General features: G+C 37.7%; 2 protein-coding genes across 4 annotated transcripts in view; both read right to left on the bottom strand.

Moving 5' to 3' along the window:
- Nucleotides 1-1848: 1848 nt before the first annotated feature.
- On the bottom strand, nucleotides 1849-11538 carry LOC144646323 (stromal membrane-associated protein 1-like). 2 transcript variants are annotated; one of them, XM_078505873.1, is made up of 10 exons: nucleotides 11346-11538; nucleotides 11100-11233; nucleotides 10933-11018; nucleotides 9188-9311; nucleotides 8745-8816; nucleotides 7306-7548; nucleotides 6235-6300; nucleotides 5614-5692; nucleotides 4954-5192; nucleotides 1849-4591 (listed from the first exon to the last, which is right to left on the bottom strand). In XM_078505873.1, exons 1-10 carry the CDS (start codon nucleotides 11458-11460, stop codon nucleotides 4316-4318), a joined length of 1434 nt encoding a protein of 477 aa, XP_078361999.1. In that variant the 5' UTR covers nucleotides 11461-11538; the 3' UTR covers nucleotides 1849-4315. The 2 variants fall into 2 exon arrangements, with proteins under 2 accessions (XP_078361999.1, XP_078362000.1); XM_078505874.1 differs by lacking the exon at nucleotides 6235-6300.
- A 2742-nt stretch (nucleotides 11539-14280) lies between these two features.
- LOC144646340 (protein LTV1 homolog) overlaps nucleotides 14281-22480 on the bottom strand; it is a 30452-nt gene continuing 22252 nt past the window's right edge. Inside the window, exons 12-15 of one of the 2 annotated variants that reach the window (XR_013569393.1) lie at nucleotides 16858-16910; nucleotides 16067-16267; nucleotides 15522-15822; nucleotides 14281-15297 (exon numbers count right to left, since the gene is read on the bottom strand). Coding sequence is in view for 1 of the 2 variants with exons in the window: in XM_078505893.1 (XP_078362019.1) it covers nucleotides 15715-15822; nucleotides 16067-16267; nucleotides 16858-16910 (362 nt within the window). In the remaining variant the exon portion in view is untranslated. Of the gene's footprint in view, nucleotides 15823-16066; nucleotides 16268-16857; nucleotides 16911-22480 lie in introns of both variants that reach the window. The other variant, XM_078505893.1, reaches the window with a different exon arrangement.

The raw sequence follows: 22480 nt of genomic DNA, 5'->3' as shown, positions 1-22480 counted from the left end.
ACAAGTTGAGCGCGCGGTGAAATACGGGCAACAACTCGTTCAACTGGCAACGCAACAATGTTGCGCGACAAGTTGAGGGTTTTTGTATCTCGTATTTCGCCGCCTTTAGACAGTGGCGGATCCAGACCTTCAGCTAAGGAGGGGGTCCGCACCTTTTCTGAAAAAATAAGGTGGGGCCCCGGGCCCCTCCCCTGGATCTGCCACTGTTAGACCCACCCCCTCCCTCTGGAAATTCCAATTAAGCTTTTTACATTTCCTTGAAGTTTTTGGCCTTTGAGACCCTTTCCACCCCCCAGGAATTTCCAACCCCTTCTGTGGGGGAGTATGGACTTTTTTCTGAAACCACACATACATGCATTATTATGCATTAAGTCTTATTAATCCACTGTTCCGGGCCACATTGGAAGTGCCAGTTATTGAAACAGGAGAAAATCTAAGGACCAGGGAAAACTAATGGTCCAAGGTAAAGCCTATGCACAAAAACTAATCTCCCATCACTGTCTGTACTGTAAATTATGCAATGTACCCCAGAAAAGGGATATTCGTTTGCACAATAACAATATTTGTAAAATTCATTAACTGTTCATGAGGGTGCAAACAAATCCCAGCACAGTATTCAGATCACATGTACACAACTGTAAACACCAAATGAATGCAAATCAAACAATAGAATTAACTTTTGATATCAACTCCTTCTCAGCTATAAGTTTTGATACAGATCTCTACTGAATTGCATAACAATACTTTGCATTCAATTTATTGTTTTCATTTCACAAGTAGAATAAAATATTTGCCTCCGAACTGTATGGCCGTTTACAATGACAAGCCATTGTAAACGCCCATACAGATCTCCCGCTCATATTTTATCTACATGTTATGTTTACAATTAAACCTCAGGTAATACAAAAGTATTTTTAGGTTCATGTATTTTAGGTCGCAGTTTGTGAAATGGTCTTACCATGCATGTCAAAGTATTTTTTCTGATTTGGACCATCTGTTTATCTAATATAGTTGATGATTTGTTGTAGTTTTAAAAAAGGAAAACTTTCCATCAATCCTTTTCAGTTTCTCTGTGCGGTGGGCACAGTGACCCAAAAACGCTTACCTTCATTCATCTTTTTCGTTGTTAATACTGACTACCTGAAATTTTGCATAAATATAGAACTCGTCATTCTGAAAAATCGTATGTTTTTTGTTTTTCGAATTTCGAATTTTTTGGCGGGAAAATAACGTCACAAAGTTGACGCCAAATTTTTTTTTAATTAATGTGGAATATTTTATGGCAGTTTCTGAAAGAACTTGTCGCAAAGATCCTAAAATTGAAAAAAATTTTGAAATACGACAATCCAAACCAAAGTTATAGTGCATTGAAGTTTGAGTTTTCCGCCATTTTGAGCTATTTTTAGTAACAAAATGGTGGGAAATTCAAACTTCAATTAGCGATAACTATTGATTAGATTGACATTTTTTCAGTTTCAAGATCTTTGCGACAAGTTCTTTCAGAAACTGTCAAAAATAGACGAGTTCTATATTTATGCAAAATTTCAGGTAACCAGTATCAAAAAGGAAAAAGATGAATGAAGGTGAGCGTTTTTGGGTCACTTTTTGTGCCCACCGGATACTGATGGTGCAATCACCAAATTACATAAACAAAGAATTTACAAGATACCAGTAATAACTAATACCAAAACCACAGCACATGTACAATAGCTAACCAACAATGCCTGAAGATGTACTCGAACCAGAAATAAATGGACATCGTTTTTTCGTTTTATTAATACAAGAAAGGAAACAACCCTACATGTTCTCAAGAGAACTTTGACTACACAAAGAATGATTTTGCATTGCCATAAGCCAATAATCCATTGGATAGTTTTTATTTGCCAGTTCCTTTTTACATGATTACCTTAAATTCAACTAATACCTTTGCGACTACTTTATTACAGCCTACTAAACATTCTGAATAATGACAATATTACCGTGAGTTATTTTACAAGCAAAAAAAAATGAAAAATGAATCAAAGTCAAGCAAGCACATTGGTTGAAAACCATGAGTGCAACTTGTGTATCATGATAATAAAATTATTATTGATTTACTTTACAATATCAGGAAGCTAAACTGTATATAATAGTTACAAGTTATATCTAAGGTTGGGAATGCAATATAATTTCATGTGTTTAGATAACATGTCTGATGCACAATCAAATAATATTACGTTCTGCTTTTTTTTCTCTTCGACCAAAGTGTGGCATACAAGTTACATTCAAGTGTGCATTTACACTTATAAGAAATGAACCTTTAAAAGAAAATAATACATAAAATTGTTAAATTAAAATGATTCACAAAAATTCTGCTAGGTAGGTTCCAGGTTCAAGCTTGAAAAAAAGCAATATCATATTGTTTTAATAGTACATGCAAACAGTCCAATATTTTTAAATAATTAATATTACCACTTCTAATAGGAGAATGTAAAAGCACTGCAAAATTTCCAAACCTGATCCCAGGTCAAGAAAATAGATTTCAATGTAATTTGTAGGGAACAGGATTCCAGCCAAACAAGTGAGAAAATGAAAACCCTTCTTATACACCAATTTCTGTGTATATAGTTACACTACATAATAATCATTGCAAGTACTTTGTATGAAATAATGATATGAATAACTTATAATAAGTATTTTTTGATAGTGACAAATGGGACATTCGCATAATAAACTACATTATAAGTAATAACTTAAAAAAAAAGGTGAGGATACGAAAGTTAGTAACAAAGATATTAAATAAGATTTTAAATAGCATCGAACTCGGAAAAAAATCTGAGTTCCAGATGGGATTGGAACCCACGACCCTCCTTGTTCTAGGACGGATGCTCTACCACTGAGCTACTGGGACTCTGTGGTGAGCATGTGGGCTTTTGACTGGAACCGCATCACGCGGTCACACAGCCAAATGATGACTGGAACATATGACTCATAACTGTATCACACAGTCACATTAAGGCATATCAAAGATGCAACCAACCAACCTCCAAAGTGAGTAACAAAGATATCTGGAATTCGGATTTTTTTTCCGACTTTGAGGCTAATTAAAATCTTATTTGATACGAAAGTTCAAAACTTTAAAGGTACTGGTAGTACTTCACTATTAAATCACAGAATTTGAAGATGAAAATAACATACCACAAAAGTCACATTTGTTTCTAAAACCACCTATACCCTGAAAACAAAGTATGCTTTGCCCACCTCCCCTCCCTTTCCGTACGCCATTCAATTACATGGGTTGGGTAGCAGTTCTCGCAAGGTCTGACATAAATGGCTTGCTGCTCTTCAAGAGAACAATAGAACAACCAACAGGAACAATGCCCCTAGCCCCAGAATCAAAATTAGAAACTACTTCACAAGAGGACTAGCAAAATTACAAGCTTACAAGAGCTGCTACAGTACTGAATTATATTGCATATTAATAATAATTACATACAAGTATGTATAATACAAATAGTTATACACTGTATACTCCAGAGTTCTGTGACAAACTAAAGTCACTTTTTTCTACAATAAACAGAGGTATTACAGCTGATTGTACAAGCATATGCTTGGTAGCTGGCCAGCTTTACAGGTGTATCAACAGTCATTAGGCTAGAAAAATATGAAAAAATTAAATCGCAAATAATTACCACAATTCTACAATGTTAGTAAGTTTTTGTATTACATATTTTACCAGCCTAAACCTACTAGGGTGATAGAAATTTCACCCCTGTCTTACTATCTTTAAATTGAGAGTTCTATGGATATCTTCCGTAAGTTCTTCCAAAAACAAATTATAGCTAATAATATGATAAATTATTGTAGTTTTAGTAACACTACATGTATCTGAAGGAATTTAAAAATCTCTACCACAGTGAAAAAGGTTTACATTTTGGCCAGCAAATTTTTGCAGTGCTGTATTTTTTAGTTTCACAGCTGCCTCATCAAACTTCAACCAGAGAACAGTGATCACCTTTTAGGCAATGAACTTGGTTAAAAAAAATTTCATGTTGAAAGGTTTGTCGTAAACTTTTTTCTATTTCTCTCTCAATTCAAAATTGTAATTTCAAACTTTTTTAACTCTCTCAACTCTGATGAGGATTCTTGCAAAACTAGAGCACCCAAAAACATCAATGCTCTATCACAGATAGGTTACAAGTGTAAGTTAATCAGGTTGAAACCATAGCTCTCTTTTCCACAACTAACATTTCAGAGAAAAACCAGTCACTCATTTAAGGTAACCCAATGTACAGGATTTCAATTCATAATTATTTACATATTCAAAATAACTTTGTTATTTCCACAATTGGTGGCTGAGAGTTTGGCCCGAGCCAGGGTTTCCCATGGGGTACCCTCCATACCCCATATTCCCAGGGACAGGTCCCGTGGTGACATACTGAGGATGTTGTTGCTGTGGAAACGACATAGGCTGCTGTGGCATCCAGCCGTTTGCCACTGGTGGCTGAACAGATCCAAACATGCTTGGGTTGCCAGTGTGCATGTTCAGATGTTGGGGAGGCATCTGTTGTTTGAGTCGCATTTGCTGCATTTGCTGCTGAATTTGAGCGACCTGTTTATCATAAGTAACTTGTTAGTATACTGTGAGAATGCCAAGATAAAGAATTATGAATTAACAAAATACTGGAAAACAAACACAGCACCACACTAAAGTGCTGCTTAACAGCTTTCATTTGAATGGTCATGCATAAGCTCAATAGTTTTCATTTGAATGGCCACATACTAGGGTTTCATTCACAAAGTAAAAAGTTCAAACTATCTTGTACAGCATAATGAAGGGAACTACAGTTAATGTTCAACTACTGCTGATCAAAAGCGTTCATTATGATGGCCAAGTACTAGAGATTTGTTTACAGAATTAAAATCCAGAACCCACTATCAACAGAGTTTAATCCTAACAATTCAAACTAGTACCTGTTGTTGTTGCTGTTGTTGTTGCTGCTGCTGCATGAAACCCGGTTGACGGGGAGCCCCCATTCCCATAGGAATTCCCTGGGGATGAACTCCACCCATCCTGTTGAACACAGCAGGATGTTGATTGGGGCGGGGTGGTTGCTGATGTTGTTGCGGGGTAATGTACATGCCGCCTGGAACACCATACATCTGAGGCTGATTGCCCTGGGCTTTTGGTGTGTATAATGCCATTATGGTGTCTGTGGACAAAATGAATGAAAGCCATAAATTAAACAAGTATATGAAAAATACAGTTGAACCTCTCCTTGCGAATATCCCCATAATATGGACACCTCTTTTTTAGACCATTCACTTCTTTCCAGAGAAACCAGAATTAATAATTACGATCTTTCCCTCTATACTATGAATACCTCAATAATATGGACACTCTGCTCTGCGCCGTATGTGTCTGTGTTGTGTTGTTCAATTTTAAATTCATAATCATACATTACCATACACCAGAACAAATAAAAAAATACCAAATTATACCAAGGGTAAAAATTAATATTATTGTACCACAACACCTGTACTAAACAAGTTCAACTGCTGCACACAGTTACGTGTGATCACATTCTACTGTAAACGGCATTTTCAGTTTTTAAGCAGCTCCAAGATGGATACCTTTGGCTGACTTGTTTGTTAGTGAGTCATCTTTGAGAAGGGATTCTTCATTTGTTTCTTGAGGCACTTGAGTGTTGAGCTGTAGGCAATCAAAGGTAAATGGTTTGAGTTTTCAAATGCATTTTAAGGAAAAATAGTTGAAAAAGGCATATTAAATATGAAATCAATACTGTTTCTTCAGCCAACCCATAAGGGTTGAAAGCGCGCACTAACTCGCGCTCGATGGTGTAATCTTGTTTTTGAACAAGCTTGGTTGAATAATAAAGTTAAATTTGGTTAAATTCTCCCGTTTCATCTTCTTGAAGTAGTCTGGAGAACTTCGCTTTGATGTACTTAATGTATTTCTTTAGTTTCTGTAAGAAATTTACGGCGTTTAGGTCGAAAGTCAAACAACTTGCCGCAAAACCAAAAATTGTGTTGCGTGTGTCATTTCGTGAATAAAGCATTCGCGTACAAATTCTTAGTGTTTCCAAATATGGTACTTAGCAAAATGAATATTCAAACGCTATGCGCACGCGTTACACGTTTCAACCCTTATCGAGTGAGGGCCTAGTTCTTAAATTCATAGCAATTGTATATGAAGAAAATGAAATAGAGGCAATGCCACAGCATCTTAGTTACCTGCTGTGCTGGACTAAAGCCAGTGTCAATAACTGCATTCTGTTGGAATGCCCCAAAATCAATGAGCTAAAATAAAAATAAATCACAAAACAAAACAAAACAAAAAATAACAAAAGTGGATTGAGCAAAATAAAATTAGATGGGAATGAACAAGTGTTAAAGAAAAGTGTAAATGATTCATAGCTGCAACAAAAACAAATGGAAAATAAATCAAGGTAAAAAGAATTTGGCAACATCTGATGGACAATGTGTGTAGTATTCATTTTTTCCATAACATTACATTACATTACAATCCTGCACACAGATTACAGTCTAGAGCAACAAAACTAGAACGAGTAGCAGGGCTCGAGACTAACGGTAGCCAACTAGCCAAAGGCTAGTAAAAATGCAGTTTTGGCTAGTAGGTTTTGGCCTTTCACTAGCCAAAATGGCTAGTGAAAAAATCAGACATTAGTGGCAAGAAACCGCATTTATTAAAATCATCTCTCAGAGAATATAACTAACAAGTAAACTGTTGACATTTATTTATAGAATGTGAAGCTTTAAACAAAATTCTAGTTGACAAAAACGCACGTACATGTACAATTTTTATAGTAAAGAACAAAGCCCAATTTTTTAAGGAAAAAAATGTGAAGATTTAAGGAACATTTTATGGTTAAAGGTTTAAACATAATCGGACATTGAAAGAAGAACTATGCTTAAAAATTGTGGCTAGTAGAAAATAAGTTTTGGCTAGTGAAATCAAAGCTGTCACTAGCCACTTGGCTAGTTAGCAAAAAAGTTAGTCTCGAGTCCTGAGTAGAATGACTCATGTCACCAGAAACAAGTAAAATCATACACTCAGATTGTATTATAGTAGAACCTAAACCTCTACCCTTATTAGGTGCTGCGAGACACAATGATATGTTTCAGGGGAATCCTGATTTTCCAAAACTCAAGGTTAGGGAAACAAAAATTGGCTGAAAAAATCAGGTACCCGTAGTATGAGAAATCAAGAGTGAAATTACAATGGTTGACTGAGAAAAGGGAACGTCATATCCACTGAATAACCAATTCTATTTCAGTTATCACCTCATTCTCTAAGCCAGTCTTAGCAGGCTGAGAGGCAGCAGGCAGAGGCTGCGCAAGAGAATTTAGTAAACCAGCCGATGTTGCTGTTGCCGGCATTGGAGCAGTAGCTGGCGCAGGTGCCGGGGTGTCTAAAGACAACAAATCAACCAGAGCAGCTGGCTTGGCTGGCTCTGGTGCCTTGACTGCGGCGGGAGGGTGGGAATTGGGGCGTGGCTGAGCAACTGAACTGACTGGAGGGGAGACCTGTGATAAGAGAGATAAAACCATCACACCCATATTCTGTAAAACTAATAGGAGGCAAGCGTGGCCGAGTGGTTAAGGGCGCTGGTGTTGTAATCTGGAGGTCCCCGGTTTGAGACCTGCCCTTGCCACTAGCTGGATTCGTTTCTCGGTTGTCCCGAGTTCAAATCCTCGACCACGCTTTGTATATAGCCAACTGGTCTGCCTCCTGCCAGTTGGGATTTTTAACCTTGTTATGTTCATTTAAAAATATTTGTTTCCTCTGTTTCAGTGGCATGCCTGTAAACTAGCTATCTCGTTGAGATATGAAGCTAAGTGCATGACCACTCTAAACATATATTTATTTTATTTTTAGTTTATTTAATGGAAAAACCATGTAAAGCCTTTGTGAGACTAAAGACCTACACTTGCTTACATTTAAACTTAACTTTAACTCCACCTGAGTGAAAGGTTACCTGTCAAAAAAATTTCTCCAATAACAATGCATCTGTCCATAATTTCCATTATATACCTGAGTGGGGCCAGTTGTTCAAAAGTTAATTGACGCCAATTCGGGTGCATCCTCGGAGACCCAGGGGCGTTAGTGGGGGCGGGGGGCTCGGGCGTTGTCTTGCTTTTCTTCGCCGTTTTTCCCCCCGTCCCCGCCCCCACTCTCCCCTGGTCTCCGGGATTATTCGGGTGCAATCTTAGTCAAGGTTTAAGATTTCCTTTTATAAGAGTGTTTTTTTTTTTCACTGCTGATATTTTGTGGAGTCTGAGACTAATCAAAGTCTGGACTGATGGATAAAAAGGTTAAACAGAAAACCAGTCACTGAAAAGGTACAAAACTGAAATCAGACACACTAAATCCAAAATTAGCTTCACTGTGCTTTGAAGGCTCTTGGTAGAAAAAAAAAAAAGCAACTTGAAGAGACCACAGCGTATTTAATTCTCCGGTCACTGGATCCCAACTGATTTTGAAATGCTCACTGTGTAGCTATTGTGGTTTAAGTTTATCTTTCCTTTAAAAATTTTTCGTTTTTATTTTTCAGTGTCTCATATTCATTATCATAATCTGAAAAAAGGGAATAAAACTGAAACTGGTTATTTAAGTCTAAATTTTAATCACAACATATCCACTTTTCCTCCAGTAGACAAACAAAATGATGTATTCTAGCATTGATGAATGGCATATATCCAGTAATTAATTACAAACTTACTTTCTTTTCTTCTTCATTTCTAAGAGGGGTAATAGTGATGTTTTCTTCTTTCCTTTCTCTCCTTTTCTTTTGCTTTAGAAACAGAAAAACAAAACAAATTAAAAGTGAAATGGAATGAGTTGACGGCTCCATATAGACTGAGCAAATGAGTCTGAAATGAAACAGCAGCACTCACAATAACCATTTAAAACATTAAAATTGGTCATGTTTCTAATTTTCTTGCAATTTTCCCAGCTTTGACAATTAAAAACAAAAGTTTTTCTGGCATTCTGCCCAAAAAAATGTAAATATTTTTTGCATGAAAAACATGTTTGGGGGTTATGCGCAAAAAGCTGGAATACCAGTTGATGGTTGCAAATGGGTAAATATCTTGCAGTAAACACTTTTTCCAATTTGTTGTGATCATTGTTATCAATGGCAGCATTTAAATCAGAGTTTATTACCTTGTCAGTAGATTTTGTTTCTTTTGTAGTAGAATTGGTTGTTGTTGGCCTGTTTGGAGGTAATCCATCTTTCTTTAAGTATTGTTTACGTTCATATTTGCTTCTGATAAATGCCTCCGTGGCTCTGTAAGTTCAAAAATAAACACAGAAAGAAAACAACACAGAAGGAGGCAAGAAAATGTAGTCATTACGATCTATTCAAAAACAAGTTACATGTTAAATAGTAACTTATAATATGCTAGGTACATAACAGAGTTCTAAATAGTCAGTGGTGTTTAGACATGGCATATGAAGTAATTTGCAATTATCCGTAATTAAGCTTTGTAATTTCATTTGTACAAAGCAGAATTGGGGAATTCTTTTTGAAAATAGTGCTATATAAATAAAATTATATCATCATCATCAACTACTAACTTCTACAACTACAACTCGCGTCTCATGGGACTTTCTTATATACATTTACTTTAAGTCCAGTTAAATAATCATGATATTTTTAGTTTTTAAATTTTTAACTTTTAAAACTTCACTCTCTGCATGTATCTAGATATTTTAGCTCAATAGATTAATTTAGTTAGGTATTTTTATATTTTATTTTTATATTTTAGCATAGTGATTGTAAAGCGCTATGAAAGATTAGCTAAATAGCGCTATAGAAATTATTATTATTATTATTATTATTAAACTTCCCGCCGCCCCACACACACAGCCGCGCCGGCTCATGACCGCCCGCCCCCCCGCGCCCCCCACTGCACCTCCACTCCACCCACTCCCTAACTACGACTAAGACGACGATGACAACGACTACTACTACTACCACTACTACTAGGACTAACTGCTACTGCTACTACTCAATGAAAACAAGAAGAAATAAACAATGTAACTACTTTCAAGAAAACTGAATAAGAAAATTGCACTACTATAACTGAAAAGACAGCATTTGATAGTTATGAAAAGGAATCCAATAGTTAAAAAGGATTTGTTTCAAAATTAACCCAATTTGTTACATACAAAAACAGGGTCACAGATGTTACCCCTGGTAACCAAACTCACTTCCATGAAAAATCTTAACCTTACCAGTCATCTGTCTACCTGTCGATCATTAAATTAAATTTACTTGTCACTGAAATGAATTTGTATAAAACCATTGTAAGAGGCTACAAGTGGGCAATTTATGGTTTTTGAACCCTTTTTAGCTATCTATACTTAACCAGCCATAACTTTCAGCAACGATAGCAGGGCAATACTGGACGATATTAACCGCCAGGTCAAATAATTTATCGACCCAGCACGCCAACGAAATGGAATGTACATTTCTCGCCTCTGTACCACGCACTATCACGTAAACGTTTGAATCAGTGATCGGAGACAGCAAGAAACACGGAAACAACAACATTAAAATGCCCCTAAAGTTTCCTTAAGTTATCAATCGAACATTTCCTTGCCATTTAAGCTTTCTTACAGCAGTAGCCACGCATGAAACATATGTTACGCTTGACGACTTCGTACATGTAATTTGTTCACATGTTCAATCAAACACAAATGGTCCTCCATTACGTCTGAAGCACGAATGACTATATACGAGCTTTACAATACAAAAACAGTCGAAATAAACTTTGAGGATTTTACATAATAAAAGGAAAACACTATGTGACACACAAGGGCATCGATTGCTACGCTAACGTTAAATTACAATGATATATTTGGATTAACCGGTGTAGTAGTATAAATACTTAGTTGAATGGTACGAGTCGGTTTGAGGGCGGCGAAAGTCATTTGGAAGATAACATTCCCAAAACTCTGCAGCGCGCTTATTTCCCCATTGCTGGATACTCTGAACACGAAAGAAGAGAAAATCAAAGTGAGAAGAAAAAACAAGGCCAAATAAATCAAAAAATGTGTTGCCACAACTTACTTCCATCTGTTCGGGAGTCCATGAATCAAGGTTCACAGATTTCACTCTCGATATGTGAACTCCTAAGTTTCGATGAATACCGGCGCAGCGAATACACAGAAAAACGCCCAGATTCCATGATGCCCAACGAGGCCCTAGAGCAGGAGAAATAAGCTAAATTAGCACCAGGAAGTAAAGGTATTTCAAGGCGACAGAGCAAAATCTTTAACGGAAGAAGATGCGATCGAAGAACATCCATGAGTTTACCTTTGGCAGCGCAATCGGCACAGTATCTATTCTCTTCCTCCTTCAGTAATTCCGACAAAATAGTCTGATTTGCGTTCTGTTTCTGTCCTCTGTCTTTCTGTGTTCTAGAAGACATAATCAAAGGCAATGGACGCCGTAAAACACTACAATCCACCGAGCGTCCACACAAATCAAGATGGCCAACGAATATGCCTTGCGTAAACCGGTTTTGAGCCCGCGAACACGCATGAGCCGGTGGCGTGGTCCTTTACGTAATACAATATTTTTGACGTCATCATAGCATCATTGTTTGTTTTTCGTCCAATATCCGGTGCGGTACTTTAAAATCTTTATAGCAGCGGCAGAAGAAGAAACCTCCAAGTAGATAATTTACAGACTGCAGACAGGTATTTTTCGCGCTTCTTCCTGATGGGGGTTCAGGGAACATGAGAACACGGCCATTAACTTTCTGGGAACATGGGAATTGGGAACAAAAGGAAAACAAAACTGGAAATACGGAAACAAGAGTATATTTTTATAGGGAACACGGAACACCAAAATCGAAGAAATACTTTTAGGGAACACAAGGAAAATTTTGTAGGGAACAAGGGATCATGGACCCTCCCTTCCCCTCCCCCTCGCCCATCCCCCGCCCCCTCCTGCGAGGCTCTCTAATATTATTTTGACCCAGAGAAGTTCTCCCAATGAATTGTAGGGCTTTCCACAAGTTGCTCGAAATTTCCCAAAAAGTTGCTCGTAATTTCTCAAAAAGTTGCTCAAAAGTTGCTCCAAAAATCCAAAAAAGTTGCTTCTGATAATAAAAGTTGCTTCAAAGTTGCTCCAAAAAATCCAAAACGCTGCTTCTAATCAAGATAATTTCTCTAAATATATGCTAATTTCCCTTGAGGGTAATATTTCTAAGCAGTTTAATGCAATTTTACAGCAAAAGGAGTAACATATTAAGGGGAAAATTTGTTGAATAACCGTGATTTCTTAAATTAAACTGAGAAAAATCGTGAAGATATCGATGACGTCATGTTTGCAGAGGGGTTTTTGTAAAGCCGAAAGTTGAAACGTCTTCAGATGTTTCTCGTAAATCTTCGGCAAACTTCGTAAATCTTCGGAAACGTTCATATGGCCCATAAACAATACTCGGATAATCTTCGGAAATCTTCGGTCTGGAAATTCGCTCAAAATGCAACAAGTTGCTCGAGAGGAAAAAAGTTGCTCGAAGGGGAAAAAGTTGCTCGAAATATGAAAAGTTGCCAAAAAGTTGCCGAGCAACTTGTGGAAAGCCCTAATGAATAGCCCTGATCAATTTTGGTGGAGAGTGTGCGGCATCGAAAATCCCTTACCCCAAAATAGCCATTTACATTTACAACTCTTTCTCGGGCTGCACAAAATGTTTGATAGCATATTTTAAGCACGGCCCTACAAGAGAACCGTACATACGGACCCGCGACTGCGGCGATATGAAATTTGAGACCATCTGATTCCGAGTCATCATTCCAAAAGGGAAGAACGTCCGACATGTTTTAACTTCACTATCTAGAGACCAGTGCAGACTGCAAGCGCTTATGTAGAGGGTCTGAATGGGGGTACCTCGATAACAATGACACTTTGGCTCTGTAACACGAAACGGTTAAATTTTAGGCAATAAAAAATTCACTGTAACAGTAAACTTTATCCACAAAGAAACAACAACGGTTCCAAAAAGGCCAATATTAATTTGTTTAGTATTTGAAGAAGTTTTCGGCCATTTTCCGACGTTTACCGATCAGTCCGGAAGATTCCCAAGACAGCCGAAGATTTCCGAGAGCTATCCAAAAAAATTCTCTATAAGTTCATAAGTGATTTTATCCGATTTGTGAAGAGTAGATAAGAATTTACAACGCGAAACTTTTCCATTAAAAACCCTCCAAACACTATTTTCTCCAGAAACAGTAAACATTAAAAAATTGGCCAATGTAACAGCAAACTTTAAAAATTATGGGCAAATAACACTAAACCCCATTCAGACCCTCCTTGTGTAATCTAAAAGAAAGAAAACGGATGAAAATATGGTTCAAGCTTATGCTGGAGGACATAATCTCGGTTAGTTGGACGTGGGAAAGAATCGCGAGAGAGCTGGTCGCCGCGCAAAACCGGAGGCACGAGGAAGTGCGGAGGCGGGGAGCGAGAATTCTATCATTTCTCTCGTTCGCTTCGCTCGTCCCCGCGCCACCACTCCCACGTGCTTCCCACTCGCGCTTGCTTCGCTCGCTGTTTCTCTCGGTTCTCTTGCGTTGAAAAAAAAATATGTGAACAGGTTATTTGAGGACAACAACAAAAACAAAAGGCCTCTAGATCTAGAATGTCTCGTGACACACTATTGCGCAAGTAGCTGTATTTCAAGGAAAGCCATTTACTCTGGCCCAATCTGAATTCATTCGCACCCAGTCGCTACTAAATAGTTTTAGATAATCTGGATAGTTATGAAGCGGGCCCCACTCACCCCCACCCGACCCCATCCCTGTATCCAATTTTCTCTCACCCCCCCCCCCCAAAAAAAAAAAAAAACCAAACACGTAAGTGGCGACTTGGTACTAGTCTGTGTTGTATGATACACAGTAAGAATACTACATGTCATTACAATACAATATATTTTGGTCATTTTTACCTATTTGCTAATTAAAACGTACATTTAATGGTATGGTTTTTTTTTATTTTTTTTTTCTCTTCTCCCCCCCCCCTCCTCTTTTTTCTTCTTTTTTTTTTTTTTTTTTTTTTTTTTTTTTAATATTTTTTAGAAAAGAAAGTTATAAAAAAAAATATTTATTTTATTATAATGTAGGTTTGTATGTATTGGAGGCGTTTTGTAGAGAAAAAAAAAAAAAAAAAAAAAAAAAAAAAATGGAATGTAAAGCGTCACCGCCTGTGATGCATGTATGCGTGCCGGTTATTTTATTTCTTGTATATTTTGAGACTTCTCGTTTTTGTTCCATCGACAATTATTGAAGAGTTGCGTTATTTTGCAGTCTGACATCCGGGGTGCGATATACGAACCTAAGTAGCCTAAAATCCCACTAAATACCATTTAAAGACTATAAGAACTTATTTAGGCTAAGTTGGAAAAATCTAGGTTCTTATAAGTGGGTTTTTACTGTAGTTCATGTTCTGACTGACTTTTGTGAATATTTCACTTCGGATCAAGGCTAGACCACCAACCCTGTGAAAAGGCATATTAATTTTATAGCAATTGTGGTTTAAATAGGTTTTTGAAAACAACACCCGTGGCTCTACACCTTGGTACCAACCTATTAACAAAACCACAGTGGAAAAACCTATCGATATATACCCGCCGTTTCCCTTTTTAGTAGACCATTCGTTGAAGAAACACAGTGCAGCATGCTCAAACCTATATCTAAGCGAAAGAGCATGTTTCATTTTAGCCCCTTAGATGTAACTAGAACCCTAGGGAAGCTTGGCGAGTTTTTGTTTAAAATACATTGTGCTGTTTGACGCAGAAAGTGATTGCTTGTATGAATTTAGAGCGGTTTTCACTTGAGTGTCGAAAGTAATTTGCGTTTGCATTGGTTTTGCATTACTACGCTTTGTGATTGGTTTAAAACCCTCGCGCCACTTTCTCAGCCAATCAGAAGTAAAACCAAAACCAATCATGACGCGCTCGCGCACGTTTTCCCGCGCTTCGTGCCGGCTTCATGTATTTTCTTCGAGTTTTGATTGGTTTACTGGATTGTCTGTGTTCTTTGTGATTGGCTAGAGTAATTTCTTTGGTTTTGACAAAGCGTTCAGTGCAAACGCCTGGAATTGGGTCGGGTAGCGTCTCTCACAACGTCTTATATAAATGGCTTGCTACCCTTCGAGAGAACAAGAAAACAAAAAACAGGAACAATGCCCCTAGTCCCTCCCAGCCCCTGAAACAATAGCAACTGCTTTACTAGAGGACCAGAAGAATTACAAAAGCTTCTACCTTATTGTTACTTATTTTCGCGGGACTTAATTTTCGCGATTTTCGCGATTTTCAAAAAATCGCGAAATTAAAGACCCGCGAAAATTAATTCCAACCGATTTCTATTGTATTTTTTATGCTAATTACGTATTTTTGGCCAAATCGCGAAAATTAAGACTCGCGAAATATTCCTGTTCCATTTTCGCGAAATTAAGTGCCCGCGAAAATAAGTAACAATAAGGTACACTACTGTTAAAATAAAATAGCTGCTGATGGAATAACTCTGATTTGGAGAACTTGCACTGTCACTGTTTTTTTTAAAAAAAACACTTCTTCTGTATCTCCAGCCACATGTATATTTTGTAAAAAGTTGTTATAATATGTACATTCTTTTCATTATCGCAATTCACGTTAAAACTGATGGAGATTGAATCATCATCAAAGCTTCTTTCCTTGTTGCTGTTTTGTATGCAACATAGACTGTTCTTGCCGCTGTTTTTCAGATTTAAAAGCTATCTTGTTGGCTTTCTTTTCCATTCGTCTCACCTGCAATAAAACAAACGATAGATAAATTGAATGAATAAATGAACGTCAAATACATAAAAACCCAAGTATCCGGCCTTTCTACGGGGAGGGGGGGGGGGGAGGGTGGAAGAAATGTCATAAACTCGGCTTACGCAAATGACAGCTAATTTGGAAATTCTTTGTCTTCAACACAGCCGTCACGCAACAAAGTATTGCGTGACGTTCCCAAATAACACCTGCCGAGTAGTACTTCATATAAACGAACCTTTCTGTCATTCTTGACTTCTTGTTTTCTTTGTTTCTTCTCCTCCTTAGTCTCGTCCCTGCTCCTGATCGTGTTGTGAGGTATCTGGGTTTGAATTTCTTCGGCTTCCATATCTTCATTAGTTTTGACAGGCTTGTTTGATCCTCCCTGGGAGAGTACACCCAGTGGAATTCCAGCCTTAGATAACTTGATCGGTTTGACCTGAAAAAGAATGAAAAATGGAAAAATATTCAAAACGGTTCTGCCAAAAAGAACTCTCACGACCCTTACTCGGTCGGTCTGTTCATAATTGTGAAGTGCGTTGTTTAATTTTTACGGCTCAGCCAACATAACGCGAGAATATATGAGCCGTTCTCCCCCCCCCCCCCGACTTGAGTGTCGAAAGTAAAAAAACCAAAACCAATCGTGACTCGCTCACAGGCATTTTTCCGCGCTTCGTGCCGGCTATATGTATTTGCTGCGTGTTTTGATTGGTTCACTGGATTCTCTTTGTGATTGGCTGGAGTGATTACTTTGGTTTTGGTTATATGATTACCAATCACATGTGATCATTTGATGACGTAATGAATGACAAACGAGCAAACGAGTAGCATAGGAATTCATACGTCGAGCAATTCTAACGAATTATGGAACAAATACAATGTTATTTTTTGCTGAAAGCTGCACATTTAAACTATTTCACTTTGATTTTATTTTCAAGATAATTACTGACTTCTCCATGACCTTGTAAAAGAAAAAAGCTTTTCTTGACTTAACGATGATCGAAAAAAAACCTGTGAGAAGAGGCTCACCTTTGGTGAATCCTTGATCAATGTAGGATGATTATACAGATTTGAGTAAGTACCTGATTAAAAAAAATAATTGTATTAAATAATGATTAGTATTTTTGTAGTAAAAACAAGCCATGGAGGTATCACACACACAACTAAATTAAAGTTAAAATATGAAATTACTAGAGTTGAACTAAAATAAATTGTATTTTTCTTACGTATATATATACATGTACATGTTACATGTTATTAGTCTTAAGATTTTAAGCATTTTTTGTAACTTTTTGACTATTTTTATATTTATTTTTTTAATAGTGTTTAATATTTTTAACGTTACTTCTGTAAAGCGCTTTTGAATTTTTAGGATATTGGCGCTATATAAATATTTTATTATTATTATTATTATTATTGCGTTCGACGAAGGAGAATGCATACTAATCGCGTCGTTTGCCCGACGTCAGTCCCGCGGGTTCTATGGTTCAGTCCCGCGGGTATCGATCGCCTGATGCCATAACCGTTTGAGACTTTTTGGACTGCTACAAGTGACCTCGACCTCATGCAGAGGGCCTCAATCTCATACATATCAAAATGGCATCGAATTTGCATTTTTTGTGTAAAAAATGTCATGGGAAGCATATCATCCAGGGAAGTAGAGTTTAAGTCAGCCATCGAACTCAAAAAAGGTGGAAATTGAGTGAGTCATTTCGTGTGTCGCTTTGAAGTTTAGTACGTCTGCGCGAAAATCTTCCCAAATTGACTCTTTTTGTAAAACTTTTACCGCTGTGAGATTATGAGTTACCAATGTCAGAAATGTAATAAAATTGGGGGTTACCGGCCATTTAAAAGCTGCAAGCGAAGTTAACGCAACGGCGACCATCAGCGCGCGCTTAATTATTGCGACATGAATTACGTGCGCAGTAAGGATGCGCATAAACAACGTAGTTGTCCATGTTCTTCGATGTGCTTGTGTTCGCGTCTTTGGAGGTCAGTCGTGTAAAGTGGGCGAATAAAAGGCACACAAAATTTCTCGAACGCACTCCGCTAATCCATGATTATTACTAGTTATTATTATTATTATTATTATTATTATTATTATTATTATTATTATTATACTTCCCTGAAAGTAAATTTAAAGCGATGGGAGAAATATATCAGCTGTCATGAGTGTTTTTCGATAAAATGCTGATCTCAGCACTAAAGGAAACATGGTTAGGACAGGTATAGTGTACTGTAGCAGCTCTCATAAGGTCTCACATGAATGAGCAGTAGAACAACAGAAACAGGAACAGTGCCCCTAGCCCCCAAAACAATAGCAACTGCTACCCAGGAGTACCAGTAGAATTATTAACCGCCGACCGGTTAGCTCAGCTGGTAGAGCGCCGGACTGCCGTGCGGGAGGTCTCGGGTTCGACTCCCAGACCGGACCAACACTCAGGGTCTTAAAATAACTGAGGAGAACATGCTGCCTTTGCAATATGACATCTGCAAATGGTTAGATGTTCTAGTCTTCTCGGATAAGGACGATAAACCGTAGGTCCCGTCTCCTGTATCTTCAGTGTTATATGGTCAGCAGGGGACGTTAAAGAACCCACACACTTATCGCAAAGAGTAGGGCACGGAGTTCCCGGTGTCGTGGTCTGGCATGTATCATGGGTTGGTGCTTACATAGGGTTAACCTCATCGCGCCTCTCCCCCTTGGACAGAATTGTTCAAGAAAAATTACTATGAAATTACAAGTGTATGACAGCTGCAGGGGAGGCATGGTGGCCTAATGGTTAGTGCGCCGGACTCCAGATCAAGCTTCCAGATTCAAGCCCTGACTGGTGCACTGTTGTGTTTTTAGGCAAGACACTTTAGGTAGGTAGGTAATACTTTATTTAAAACACGGTAAATTCCATTCAGGTATACATAATAAAAAAGAACAAGGAATAAAAACACAAACTACACTGACTAAGAGAGGCTAACTACTAGTAAGAACAAACAAACAAAAACCTGCTTTACAAGGACGCCGTGTATTTATAATTTAAATGCAAAATGAGCCGAACTTGTGATTTTTCAATTTGTTCTTAAATTCAATAAGTGTGATGGATAGTTTTATTTCATTCGATAAGCCATTACATAACACAGCCCCGCTGTAGCTGAAGCTTCGTTTACAATAATTAGTGCGCGGCTGTGGTATGGACTTTACTCTCATAGTGCCTCTCTCCACCCAGGTGTATAAATGTGTACCGGCAATTTTACTGCTGAGTAACCCTGCAATGGACTAGCATCCCATCCAGGGCAGAGTAGAAATACGCCTAGCCACTTAATGCTTCAGAAACGGGGATAAGCTCCAGCTTGAAGAGCCACTTGACAGCTGAAATACTACTGTATTTTTTTAAGTCATGCCAAGGCACAACATGTGTTATGTATCGGTATTTTTTTACCTAGTTATCAGTCTACCTATTTATGTGATTACTGCCTTAGAAATAAAAGATAGATGAAAATGGAAACACACATGTAAATTAGGAGTTGTGGCACAAATTGTGACAACTCGCTCGGCTCGCCCGGGCTCGCCTCGCTCCTTGTCACAATTTGTGTCCACAACTCCTAATTTACATGTGTGTGCGGAACGCAAGACGCCTTTCTTACCCCCCTCGCGAAACGAGTTGCAAAAAAAGACGTTTAATCCCAGAAAACTTAAGAAAAAGAAAGCTGCAATCGTTATGCAAAGCATGGTTAAAACTAACAAAAAAATCGGGAAAGCAGGCGTGGAAATGGTAAAAAAAAGGAGGAAAATGTGAGTGGCTTTCACATTCCTAACTTCCTGAAGCAGATTCGCCGGACCCGACAGTGTACCAATCGTTGTATGGCGCCATTGTATTAAATTACAACCAACCTTTAATTGCTGTGCCAGAAATAATTCCTATTGAACAAATGCTCTTATTGAGTAAAAGAAGATGGGAAGAGGGAGAACTGGAGAAATTAACTTGAGTGTAAAGAAAAACTTGAAAAGATCTTGTGGAAAAGCGTTTACAACATACAAAAAAACTAAAGAAAATGAAAAACAAATAACAATCTTTTTAACAGACGAGCTGATTGAAAAATTAAAAAAATTAGACAGCAGTGTTGTCGCAAACGTTTTAACAAGCTAAACAAAACTTGCACGCTCCGGTGAGTGCATAAATTATTGAGTAACACAGGAAGTCATTGTTTACCCTGTGCCAATTGCGTGGGAAACCCCCTTGACGTAATCTAATTCTTTTTTTTTTCATTTTGAATATTTTTAGCCGGAAAACAACTCAAACTCTTTGTATGTGTTTTTTGAGAGCTATGATTTATTCAACAACAATATTTAATTTGACTAACATGTAAATATACCGTGAAATATTGAGCTAAGAACTTTCTAGCACATAAAAGAACAATATAAGATCACGGTATTTTTATTCACCAGGCGTCATTACTATTTTTAGTTAATAGGTTATTTCCCGATGTAATGACGTCTTTTGTGACCAATCACAGTTAAAATTATAACTTTATATTATTCACATAAGCTTTTTTGTATTACACAAGCAAGTATGGCCGATGTATAAAGACGTTTATCAAACCTTCATTGAAAAATAAGCAAAGACACAGCTTACGGACATGAATCATTTGGAAACGACAAACGAGGATCCGATTTTAATATTTCATATCAGCTATTCGTGCCGAAGCAATAATTACGGACAAAAATCAGATGCTTGGTCGTGAAGTTTGATCGCAAGGTTAAGTATATCGGATGCTTGAAGACGTTTATCAAACCTTTCTAGATCAAAAATTAAGAAGTTTTAACTCAGTTTATCGACATAAATCATTTGTAGATGTCTAACGATGGGATGATACAACTTTAGCGTTTGCTAAACTTGACCAAAATTATCTTAGTCACAGGCAACATCACATGCCAAATGGGTTACGGCGTAACCCGAATTGACAAAATTATCTTAGTCACAGGCAACATCACATGCCATCCAAATGGGTTACGGCGTAACCCGAATTGACAAAATTATCTTAGTCACAGGCCTTAAAAACGTCATCACATTGGAATGCCAATGGGTTACGGCGTAACCCGAATTGACAAAAACTTGCAAGTTTACAAGCTTAAAATATTCTGACGTTGTCAAGGAACAATTTACCTTAGTTACCGCGGCCATGACAACCGAACCGGCGATGTCCGCCGTTGTCAAGGAACAATTTACCTTAGTTACCGCGGCCATGAGATGTCCGCCGTTGTCAAGAAACATTTAACTTAGCAACTGAATAAAATTATTTTTACTTAACACACTTGTAATGTTTATTGATTGCTTATATTAATAGATACAATATTGTTTCACGGCTCCCAAGAAAAAAAAAATAAATAAAAGTGAAATAACCCCTTGCTTCACACCTATTTTTTTGGTCAAAACAAATAAATACGTGCGGCCCATCTTTTGCTGGCGGTCGCTAAATTATTTTGTCGCAGTCAGAGCGTGACGTGCAGGTCGAGGGGGCTTGGGTCTTTTGGAAAAGAAGGATCGTGGATCGTGGATCGTGGAAAAAGGAACGACAGCCTCAAATGTTGTTCAGACAATCAACAACCTCTTTAGTGATGACTCGAATATTTTTTTGCCACTCTGGCGTGAAATATTCAATCACAAAGTAAACAACAAGATGAGCGCAGACAATCATTCTTTCATTAAATGAAAAAATGTTCTATTGGACTGAAATTTTATTTCGAAATGTCGGTGGTGCTTTCGAGAAGTTTTTTTTTCATTTTTTGTCTTTCTGCTTTCATGATCTCTTGTCGTATTTTTTCGATGTCTGGCTGTGAATTTGTTTGTTTGTGTGCAAAGCTTGAACGTAAAGTCTCTTTAAGTTGACGATATTTCTGCATTTCTCGTAAGATCAGTTGAAACTCTTTGTCAGAAACAAGATTATCATTCAGAGCTTGTGAGACAGAGCTGTTTATCGAGTCATGTTTTGCAACAGCCAGAGCGAGGATTCTTGAGTGCTTATTAACTTTACGTTCAAGCTTTTTGTTGATAACTGACAGGCCAGTGGAAGCTGCGCCAGATATACCTGCTACTGCTGCAACAGGAACGCCGATAACAATTCCAACACCAGTAAGTGAAGTCGCAACAGCTCCAGAAGACAGAGCTGCCGTCACGGCGCCAAGACAGACCACGGAATAGTGAATAACTTTCCGGACTTTTTTATATTTTTTTAACACAAGCCTGTAATGCTCAGCTTCAGCGGATATTTCTTTTTCAATTTTACTTATTTCAGTCAGCCGAAAATTCTCGGCATTTGTTGGGAGGCTTGGATAAAGTTGTGTTTCTTCGCGATCACCATAAGCAGGGGCACTCGGGAGAACATTAGCAGATGACATGGTCTCGTATACATAAAAGTTAATTTTGTATTTAATTTAATTCAATTCCAACTCATATGTAAGATTTGTGCCGTTAAAATCGAATGGCTTTCCATTCTCATCTCTAATCGAAAGAGTCAGAGATGATACATTTTCTTCAGCAGAAACGTCGCGCAAGACGTTAAAATGTGTATTTTGGTAATAAACTTTTTCATACGGTTTTCCACGTATGTCAAAAAACGCTAAAAGGCTTGATGGCTTACCATTTAGCAAGCTTTGTTG

Source organism: Oculina patagonica, chromosome 3 (assembly GCF_052425735.1).
Source record: "Oculina patagonica isolate OP01 chromosome 3, crgOcupat, whole genome shotgun sequence".
NCBI lineage: Eukaryota > Metazoa > Cnidaria > Anthozoa > Scleractinia > Oculinidae > Oculina > Oculina patagonica.
The sequence above is the reverse complement of the archived record's forward strand: the minus strand, read 5'-3'. Positions and strand labels throughout refer to the sequence as shown.

Excerpts from the sequence above, each read along its gene's own strand:
- LOC144646323 (XM_078505873.1), bottom strand. The coding sequence starts at position 11,460 with ATGTCTTCTAGAACACAGAAAGACAGAGGACAGAAACAGAACGCAAAT. Across the intron at positions 7,549-8,744 it reads GAAATGAAGAAGAAAAGAAA|GTCTCCCCTCCAGTCAGTTC; the intron begins GTAAGTTTGTAA and ends CTCTTATCACAG. Across the intron at positions 5,693-6,234 it reads GCTTTAGTCCAGCACAGCAG|CTCAACACTCAAGTGCCTCA; the intron begins GTAACTAAGATG and ends GATTGCCTACAG.